At 57.7% G+C, this 10,439-nt stretch overlaps 1 protein-coding gene across 3 annotated transcripts; it reads right to left on the bottom strand.

The window, feature by feature from the left end:
* Nucleotides 1-1,418: 1,418 nt before the first annotated feature.
* On the bottom strand, nucleotides 1,419-6,095 carry GFI1B (growth factor independent 1B transcriptional repressor; the record flags this gene model as incomplete). 3 transcript variants are annotated; one of them, XM_079927542.1, is made up of 6 exons in its annotated part: nucleotides 1,419-1,597; nucleotides 2,633-2,897; nucleotides 3,743-3,880; nucleotides 4,470-4,741; nucleotides 5,164-5,304; nucleotides 5,996-6,095. In XM_079927542.1, the coding sequence occupies 6 exons, from the start codon at nucleotides 6,093-6,095 to the stop codon at nucleotides 1,419-1,421; spliced, it is 1,095 nt and encodes a 364-aa protein (XP_079783668.1). The 3 variants fall into 3 exon arrangements, with proteins under 3 accessions (XP_079783668.1, XP_079783669.1, XP_079783670.1); XM_079927543.1 differs by having other exon boundaries at nucleotides 2,633-2,798; XM_079927544.1 differs by lacking the exon at nucleotides 3,743-3,880 and having other exon boundaries at nucleotides 2,633-2,798.
* Between the last annotated feature and the right edge of the window lie 4,344 nt (nucleotides 6,096-10,439).

Genomic DNA, 10,439 nt, shown 5'->3' with positions numbered 1-10,439 from the left:
GGCCATTATTCTGCCTACCATGGTGATTCCATTAAGGACCTTGAGATGGGAAGGTTACCCTGGATGACCCAGGTGGGCCTGATGTGATCACCAGGGTCCTTGCAAGAGGGGGGCAGGAAGGTCAAAAGCAGAGGAAGGAGGTGGGCTGGTGGGAGGTCCAGGTGACGCACTTTGAAGATGGAGGAAGGGGCCACAAGCTGAGGGATGCAGGCGGCCTCTAAAAGCTGGGGAAGATGAGGAAACAGAACCTCCCCTGGGGCCTCCAGAGGGAACCAGCCCTGACTTTTAGCCCCGTGAGACTCATTTTGGATTTCTGATCTCCATAACTGTAAAAGAATACGTGTGTGTGTGTGTGTGTGTGTGTGTGTGTGTGTGTGTGTGTGTGTGTGTGTGTGTTTAATGTTCTGGCTGTGCCCCTTGGCCTGTGGGATCCTAGTGCCCCGACCAGGGATCAAACCCACGCCCCTTGCGTTGGAAGCACGGAGTCTGAGTAAGTGGACCCCAGGGAAGTCCCCCTTCGTGTTGTTTGAAGCCACCGAGTTTGCGGTGACCTGTTAGAGCAGCCACAGGAAGCTGCTACAGCCCCAGCTGCACCCACCTTGCCCTCGCCTGGGGTCTCGTCACGCGGGTCTCTCACGCCTCTGTTTCAGCACTTTATCAGTTTGGTCCCCCGATGTGTCTGCGAGCGACTCCCGAGCTTTCTATGCTGTTCAAGCCTTCCCACCATCCCTCCCCAGAGCCTCAGGCACTAGCTTGCACCCGGTATGCGTTTAAAAAATGGTGGCGATATGTAAGTAAATCTGTGTCTTTTATTTACAGCTGTTGAGAGCAACAGGCTTTTGACAGCAGTAACTGCTGGTTTCCCCGTGGTCTGACCGCAGAACTAGAACCCCCGTGGCCTGAGCGCCCGTCAGGAGTGGGGAACAGCCAGCACGCTGGCTGAAGCAGAGGGGTTCTAGGTCTCCGACTGGGGCAGGAGACAGCTCTGACCACCCACGGCAGCCAGAAAGGGGCCTGCTGAAAACCGAGCTGACCAGATCCCCGTGAGCAGCAGGCAGGGGGAGGATTTCTCTGTGGGTCCCAGCTCTGGTCTGTTCTTGGCATCGCAGTGCACCTGGGGCTACTCTGGCCTCCTGGGCTCTGCCCCGGGGGGAAGGCACCGAGCCCTTAGACCTGTAGACAACATCAGCTCAGAAAAGATCCAGCTGCCACACTTTGCAGCAGGAGAATTGTTGGTCCAGAGAGGGAAAGTGACTTGCCCGAGGTCACACAGCAATTTCGTGAATCTCAAAACAAGCTTGACGAGTCGGTCCAGTGCTGCCTCCAGGAGACTGGGGATCTGGGTGTGTGAGGCTGGCCTCCCTCCAGGTGACACGATCTTGGGGCAGGCCGGTCAGGAGCTGGGAGCGGGGACAGCCTCACTTGAGGTTGTGCTGGCTCTCGCGGTGCCGCCGCAGGTCCACTTTACGCTGGAAGCCTTTGGTGCACAGCTCACAGCTGAAGGGCTTGAAGCCCGTGTGCTTCCGGCTGTGAGTGATGAGGTTGGAGCTCTGGCTGAAAGCCTTCCCACACACCTGGCACTTGTGTGGCTTCTCACCTGCGGGGCGGCAAGGACAGGGTCAGGGCCGTTTGGACCAGACCTGCTGCCCCAATGCCCTGCAGTTGTTCTCTGGAATTTTATTATGTTTTATTGCATGTTCACTTTAGAAAATAATTAGAAAAGGGAGACAAGAAAAATACAACTCTGACCACCCAACCCCTCGGCCAATTGTACCCCAGTTTTAAGGCAGGGACTGGGTCCACCTTGTTTATCAATGAAGCCCAGCACCTGGTACAGGACCCTGCACAAAAGAGGCACTGGCTAACAGCTGAGGAATGAATGAATGGGGAATGAATGAATGAATGAATGGAGGGATGAATGAATGGTTGGAAGAATGAGTGAATGGATGACCGAATGGGGAAAGAATGAATGAGGAAATGGATAAATGAGTGGCTGGAAGGACGAATGAAAAAGTGACCAAATGGGGGAACAAATGAATGGATGGAGGAATGAATGACTGAATGACAGAGTGGGGAATGAAGGAATGGAGGAATGAAGGAATGGAGGAATGAATGAGGATGAATGAATGGTTGGAGGGATGATGAATGAGTGACCAAACGAGGAATGGGTGAATGAGTGGGGGACCAAAAGGGTGAGTAGCAGCATGACTGAATGAATGACCAAATGGGAAATGAATGAATGTGGGAATGAAGGAATGAATGGCTGGAGGAATGAGCGAATGAAGGAATGATGAACGAAGGAGAAATTCACCTGCTGGTCTCACTTCTACACACAGATTATCAGTGTCGACATTTTGCTATTTCCTTCCAGTACTTTTTCTACGCAGTAAGTAACACAGCTCACCCCGCCCTCCTGTTGGAGCGGGGTGGCCTCCCCTGTGTAACCTGACACCCCCATCCCTCCCCACCCGGGGCCTAAAGCCCGCACCTTTTAACAGTGAAAGGTTGGGTGCCCGCAGGCTCTGTCTGGGCCCTGGGGTGGGGGGCTTGGTGGGGGCGGGGTGGGGGGAGGGTCGGCGGACCCAGGCCGGGGAGGAGCTCTGCTGGGGCAGAGCGCGGGCCGCGGCCTCACCGGTGTGGATGTAGGTGTGCTTCTTCATGTCCGACTTCTGGTGGAAGCGTTTGCCGCAGAACTGGCAGGGGTAGGGCCGCGTGTCCGAGTGGATGAGCAGGTGGGTGGACAGGGTGGACGAGCGCTTGAAGGCCTTGCCGCACATCCGGCACTCGAAGCTGCGCCCCTGCCGGAGGAAACGAGGCCCCGGGGGGTCAGGCGCAGGTGGGGCCTCGCGACCCGGGACTGCCAGGCTGGGCGCGGGACTGGACCCGGCCGGGATCCCCTGAGGAACAGGACACTCCATTGGGGTGGCCTCGAGGATGGGGCCTGGAGGAGCAGGAACCAGGGACCCCCATTCCTGCCTCCTAGGAGGGGCCGTGGCCTGGCCCCTGAGTGGCCTCCTATTAGGGGATTTCCCCTTGTGGTTTGTTTAAGCGGCTGAATTATTGGGGCCCAATTCTGGCTTCTGCCTCTTACTCGCCACGTGACCTTTGGCAAGTCATTTAACCTCCCTGGGACTCAGTTTCCCCATCTGTACATTGGATCGTTATGGGTAGTGACCTCAAAGGATCGTTGGGAGGATTGGAGGTCAGGAACTGAGCTGGCAACTGGCACGTGGCACATTCTAACCATCTTTTCCTGCGTTTCCCACCTGAGCTTTTATATCTACCCAGGTGTTAGCAACTCAGGTCAGTGTCAGGTGCTTTCCCTGGAATGGGACTCTGAGGAAGGGATTTCGGCATCAGGTAGGGCTAAGTGGAATGAGATGAACATTTAAGCCTGATTTCAAGATTCTAAGAGTCAAGGGTCTCAGAGGTGAGAAACCTGTCCTGACCACCCAGGAGGTGGGGTCATTCCTCAGCATCCCAGACATCTCGCTGCCCCCGAAATCCCACCTGAGCTCCTAGCCTCTTCCAACTGTACATGAAGCCAGCTTGGTCCATCAGGGACTCAAATGTGTTAAGGGCGGGTGACGGAGACCCAGATCAGGGCGGCAGATAATGAGGGCCCCCCAATCTGTCACCTTCAGGGGCACAGAGAGAGACCCACCGATGCCCCCTAGGCTTCCTGGGGAGAGCACAGAGCAGGGGTGGGAAGTGAGGGTGCTGTGCTCAGCCAGCTGCCCACCTGGGAGTGGACGTGCGTGTGCTGCTCCAGGCTCACTGCATGGCCGAAGGTTTTGCCGCAGACGTTGCAGGCGAAGGGCCGGGTCCCACTGTGGGAGCGGCGGACGTGCACCTCGAGCCCATGTGGGGTGGAGAACACCTGCAGGAGGGGCAGAGCATGAGGCCCCGGGGGTGCAGAGAGGGAGAGGGCCAGGGTCCCACCTCTGCACCCAGCTAAGCCACAGGTGGGTGTACAGGAAAAGGAACACTGGATTGCCGATTCTGCTGCCATGTGCTGTGTGTCCTGGGAAGGTCCCTTTCCCTCTCTGCGGCTGGCTTTCCTGTCTATAGAATGGAGTCTGGGAGGGGGGATCTGGAAGGCCCCTCCTGGCCCTATCTGGAGGCTGAATGGCGGTTAAAAAGTGGGAGTTGGGCAGAGCCAGGTTTGAATGCTGGTTGTGATATCTACTTGCTGCGTGCCATTGGGCAAGTGACTCAACGTCTCTGAACCTTAGCCCTCCGTCCACCTCCCGGGGCTCATGCATGTCAAGTGCTTAGCACAGGGATGAGCACATGGTCAGGGCTCAATGAACGGTGATGAGGGCGAATGTTGTGAGTCCTTGATCCCACCAGAGGACCCAAGAGTCACATCACAGGGGGCACCCAGCTCTGAGCACTCGCAGCTGCCAGGGTGCTGGAGAGGTGATGAAAGCAGGACCCGAGAGCCCACCCGCATCCCGGCCACCCACCTTGCTGCACTTGATGCAGTGGTATGCGTCCAAGCCCGGAGAGTAGTGGAGGCTAAAGTCCAAGGGCGGCTCAGTGCTGGGCACCAGAGGGCTGCCGTACAGGCTGACGGAGCGCTCCAGGAAGGCAGACTGCATGGTGGAGGGGGCCTGCTGGTAGCTGTGCCCGTAGGATGAAGCCAGGGCATCCCAGGAGAATCTGGGCTTGTAGAACGAGGGTGAGTCGGAGGATGGCGAGCCCTCATCCTGGGGTCGGGACGTCACAGCAGGCCCCTCTGTGGAGAGTGGGACATATACCTAGTGGTGACATTCAAAGCAGGGCACCCCCTCCCCGCCACCCTCCACTGTGACCTCATGCTGAGGCTTTGGTGTGTAGCCCCGATTATTTACTGGGGGGGGTCTGGGTCCTCACTGTGGCTCCTTGACTTTTCAGTCCAGAAATGTGCCCCCAGCCCTGCAGAGTGCCCACCTCACCCACTACGTGGGCCTGTCCAGCTGCTTCCTCTGCCCCACCACACAGAAGCTCTCATGTGGGAATGAACTCCCCGTCCTGGAGGGATTCAAGCAGAAGCCTGAGAGCCTGGACTGTCGATCCTCCCTGACTCCACAACTCCGAGGGGCCCCACTTCCACAGGCCCATCCATCCTGCATTCCCCTTGCACCCGCTGGGGAGTGGCGGGGGTCCCCTGCTGGGTACCTGGGGCGGAGGCCATCCTGGTCATCAAGCTCTGGTCCAGCTCCAGCTCCGGCTCCCGTTTGAGGTCAGTCCAGTCCAGGCACTGGTTTGGGAACAGGGTGCTGAGGACAGGGTTGGTGCTCAGGACCTGGTCCCTGGCCACTGTGGGGAGACAAGACCGTCAGACTTCAGCTCTGGGAAGTCCGGAGGGACTGGGGGAAGGAGGGGCACCAGAGAGAGACCACTGCTGCCGCCCCTGGTTCTTCCCAGGATGGTGGGAGCAGCGTGGAGGCCAGGAGGAGACCCCTGCCCTCCCCCTCCCCTCCCCTCCCCCTCCCCTCCCCCTCCCCTCCCCCTCCCCTCCCCTCCCTCCCCCTCCCCTCCCCTCCCCCTCCCCTCCCCCTCCCTCCCCCTCCCTCCCCTCCCCCTTCTCTCCCCTCCCCTCCCCTCCCCTTCTCTCCCCCTCCCATCCCCTCCCCTCCCCTCCCCTCCCCCTCCCCTCCCCTCCCCTCCCCCCTCCCCTCCCCTCCCCCTCCCCCTCCCCCCCACCGAGGAGAGCTCTCGGACCAGTCTCCATCTTTCTGAGCACCCACCCTCAGCCCTAGATCAGCCTTCTGATTACGAGTCACACGTCAGCTGCTGAGGACAGCGCCAATCAGGATGCTCTCATCACCCCCATGGGGTGAGAAGAGATAGGTGCATTTATTCATTCATTCAACCCACATTTACTGAACTCCTCCTGTTTCCAGACTTGGAAGAGCGGCTACTTCCGGTGGGATGCTGCTGCACCCCCATCACATGGGCAGGGAGTCCTGGTGGGTACAGCAGAAGGCCAGCCCGGGCTATGACTCACCAGGACCAAGGGCAGGAGGCCAGAGGAGCCCATCCTCCTGGGCACGAGGCTGGTGGTAGGTGTGAGCCTTCTTACTCTTCACCAGGAAGGAGCGTGGCATCGTCACCGGGTGCCCCACACCTATAGGGGGAGAAGACGAGAAAGTTTAGGAAGGACGAGAGGACGATACTCCTCTATATTTTAGGACCTCCTCCTAAAATCAAAATCCACTGTCCTGGTTTGAATACTGTCCCCCAAAGTTCACATCCACCCAGAATCTGTGAATGTGACCTTATTTGAAAATAGGGTCTTTGCAGATGTAATCAAGTTAAGGTGATGTCACGCTAGGTGCAGAGAAACCCTAAATCCAATGTGACAAGTGTCTTTATAAGAAGAAGGAAACTTGGACACACAGACACAGACACGTGCAGGAAGAAGGGCCACGTGGAGATGGGGGCAGAGATTTGGAGGGATGCGGCTTCAAGACAAGGATTGCTGGCAAACCAGAAGCTAGGAGACAAGCCTGAAACACATGCTCCCTCAGAAACTCCAGAGGAGCTGACTTTGCCGACACCTTGATTTGGGATTTCTAGACTCCAGAACCCTGAATGAATACATTCCTGTTGTGTCAAGCCACCCAGTTTATGTTTTTTTTTTACAGCAGCTACAAAGCCTAGTGTCCCTCACTCCTCTCTTGCTGGAAAACCAATACAGCCACTTCTAGAAAACCCCAGGTCAGCCTGCCCCTGCTGCATGCCCTGAGTTACCCTGGGAGCCGAGAAGGAAGGGCAGGGGTACCTCCATTTGTGAAACACTCTGCACCCTGCACCCAGAAAACTGCATCTGCATCCCGGTGGGGTCTGCATTCAGAGGCCGTGGAAAGTTGTGGTCTGAGCACAGGTTTTGGAGTCAGATGCTCACGGGTTAGAATCCCAGCTCACCCGCTGTGCAATTTGGGGCAGACGCTTAACCTCTCTGGGCCTATTACCTTTTCTGTAAGATGGTAATCCAGGTTGATGGTGCTGGTGAGTGCCTAGTACGTGCTCAGCACCTATCAGAGAGGAACCTGGCAGGTGGGCTGCAACGAGGGGGGCCACCTCAATCGCAAATCCACGTTATTGTGCAAGTTGGGTGCTGACGTAGCCAGAGCGGGGCTGCACCTTGTCCACAGCTCCGGCCCGGAATCTGGCCCCCAGAGAGGGAGGGGCTTTTCCTCTCTCCTCGGGGGTGGAGGAAGTGGTTGAGCTTCTATGTGGAGCTCGAGGCCTGAGAGGACCCCACTGGAGGCCTGAGGTCATTTTGTGCACGGGGAGGAAGAGGCCAAGGTCCACCAACTCTAGGGACTGAGCACAGGGCAGCCCAGCCCAGGCCCATCACTGAACCCACGGGTTAGCGGGTCGGGGAGTGCAGAGCTGGACCAGCCTGACTACCCGGTACTCTTGGCTTCTGGTGCAGAGCCCTCTGGGGCAGCGAGCATCTCCTGCCCGCTGCCCCAACCCCCCAAGATGTTTCACATCCCTGCGCCCAGCCAGGAGGCTCTCCTGAGGGCTCCCAGGAGACAGAGCATCTCCTGGTGGTCCTCTGTCCCCGCCACCCCCCACGCCACCCCCCAGGCAGAAGCTCAGAGGAAATACCCAGCCGATGCCGGTGCTGATGGCAGCTCAGCTGGGCCCATTCCCCCGGCCTCAGAGGAGGAACCCCTCCACTCCTGGGCCAGCCCAGGCACCAGGCAAGGCTGCAGGCGTGATAGGGCCAAGCACGGGGAAACAGATCGCGGGAAAAAGCTCTGAACAACAGCGAGGGCCTGGTTGATAAGGCCGTGGCCAAGGAGCCGGCTGGGAGCAGGCAGATTAGAGAGGGAGCTTGGAGCTCTGCCTTGGGAGAGGCCCTGGGAGCCACCCCTTCCCCAAGGGGATGACCCAGAGCAGGCAGAAGAGGTACCCACACCCGTGCCCAGACCTGCCCGCCCCTCTGGGGGCAGCAGGAGTTTGGGCCATGCCACTCTGCCAGAGGCCATCCCAGGCCCAGCCTTCCTGAATGGAGGCCTCAGTGTCCGGATCTGCTAAATGGCGATCTCAGACCAACTTCCTGGGACTGCTGGGGAGAGAAGGGAACTTTATTTATTACAAACAATTGTGTAGAGGGCCCAGTGCGGTGCCTGGGCTGCTGGGGGGATGGAGGTGCTCAGCCCACAGAGGAGAGGCTTCGGGAGGGCAGGCACTCCTTGGGTCCTGTCTGGTCTGGTGGCATCCCCAGCGCCTGACCCAAAGCCGGCACGCTCTATGGATGGGGTCAAGCCCTGACCAGGAGCCGGGACACGCTCCAGGCCCCTCCCCCTGGGCCCTGAAATGAGGGCGTGGGACCTGATGGCCTCTGGGGTCCGGTCCAGCTGTCAGATTTTGACCACATGAGGCTCAGCCAGCCTGCTGTCCTCTCCAGGCTTGTGGGGCAGCTCTTATCTCCCAGGGACAGTGTTCTTCCTCATGCCTCCCCCTCTCCCCCCGCCCGGGGCTCCACACACTGCCCCTTCTTGCCCCCTTCTAACTCTTGGCTTCAGGAGCCCCCTGAAGAGGCCAGAGCCTGGGCAGAGCGAGAGGAGACCCTCACGTTCTGGGGGAGGGCCGTGGGGCTGGGTTCCCCTCGCCTTTTATTCTGGGGGGACCTCCGTAGCCATGATTTTTTAAAAACATAGTATTTTATTAGTCAATCAACTAGAACCAAAAGTAGGCTTTAAGCCGCTGAGCTAGAACACCAGGAAATACTTCCTGCAGCCTGGATCTGCAGAGCCTCAGCTCTGATAATCCTGGCTTGTGAGCTGTGTGGCTATTACCCCACTTTACAGAGGAGGAACTGAGGCTTAGAGACCGGCTCACAATCCCAGGGCAGAGTGAGGCGGAGCTGGACTTGGTCATCTGCCTCCCAGGCCTCCGTGCTCTTGGCTGTCAGACCACGGGGTGGGCTCTTGTTCGGGGCGGTGGCAACTGAGCTGACAAGCTAAGGAGGAAACCAGGACAGCGCGTGAAGCTCCCCAGCGTGTACTGCGTCACTGAATCTGACACCCACCGGGGCAAGGGAAACAGTGATTGTCTTCCCGGGTCACGGGGGGAACCTGAGGCTGAGAGAGGCAAGTGGCTTGTCCAGGGCCTCACAGCAGAGCCAGACCCAGAGCCCCTGCTTGCTAGGACTTGACTCCTGGCCCCAAGGTCTGCCCATCTGCACCTGTGGTCCTTTCAACACCGGATGAAGACAGCCTGCCTGGAGAAGGGAGGAGAAGTCTCATTGGTGGGGCGAGATGGGGGACAAATCAAATTCCCCTGATCTTTGGACTCTTCCAGGATCCAGCAGGCCCCATCTCGGCTCGTGAGGAGTTTGGGGTGGAGAGGCAGGCGAGAGAACAGGCTTCTTTTAGGAAGCTTCAGTGATCCCTTTGGCTCAGAACCCAAGGAGACCCTAGAGGTCAGCTCATTGGAACCTGGCATGACAACACAATGGCTCTCTGGGGTTCAGAAGCACGTACACAGGGGAGCAAGGGGGTCCCAGGAAGGTGATTCTCGGGGCCCACTCTAGTGATCCCCCCGGGGCCCCCAATCTCTTCCCCTTCCCTCCCTAGAACATTCTCTCCGCTCAGCCTGGCAAAGTGACAGTGGCGAAGCCATGAAGCTCACCGAAGCCATCAAGCCAAATGCACCCAGAGAACTTCCTTTTGACCCCTGTGAGCTGAGTTAAAAAAAAAAAAAAAAAAAGGAACCAATCACCTATACTGTAGTTAATTAACAACCACACGGTTTGATTCACACTAACCTGTCCTGAGAAAGAGCTACGAGCAGAGATTGTGTAAGAAGCCCAAGATTTCTTCATAACAGAGGCCTTGATGGTATCGGGCCTCCGGAAAGAGCCTCGCTGTTAATATCTCTTCAAAAACCCCCAATCCCAATAGAGGGTTCCCCGACCCTGAGTCAGAATCTCGGCCAGTACTTCTGAAGAGGGGCAGCCCCGCACCCTGACTTCCAGACGGAGCCAGAGCAGCAGGCCTGTGATTTCCGTGCAACGAGGCGCCTCCCGTGGGGCTGAATCGGATTCTGTGACCTTGAGCCTAACCACGTCAGCCGTCAACCTGGGGCTTGGTTTTCCTATCTCTCAGAAGGGACGGTTGGACTAAGAGATTTCTAAACTTCCCTTTTACTCTAAAATCCCATGCTGGGGTTCGTTGACTTTTAGCATGGGACCGACCTACCTTGACTAAGAAACTCATCACTCGGGTTCCCTTTTTGGGAGGATTGAGTAAGACACTCCGTTGTTTCTCAGAGTCTGCTACAGAGGACGCTTTGGACTTCCTTTATGCTTAAAGATGCGACTCAAGGGGAAACACAAACAAACAAACAAAAAATCACCCTTTCCATGTAGGAGTCAGGGGACGTGAGCCCAGGTCCTTTTTGGGGCCCCAGCAGAGCGTAGTCATTACTTT

The sequence above is a fragment of the Stenella coeruleoalba genome, assembly GCF_951394435.1.
Source record: "Stenella coeruleoalba genome assembly, chromosome: 7".
Classification (NCBI taxonomy): Eukaryota; Metazoa; Chordata; class Mammalia; order Artiodactyla; family Delphinidae; genus Stenella; species Stenella coeruleoalba.
This window is presented reverse-complemented; position numbering and strand designations above follow the sequence as displayed.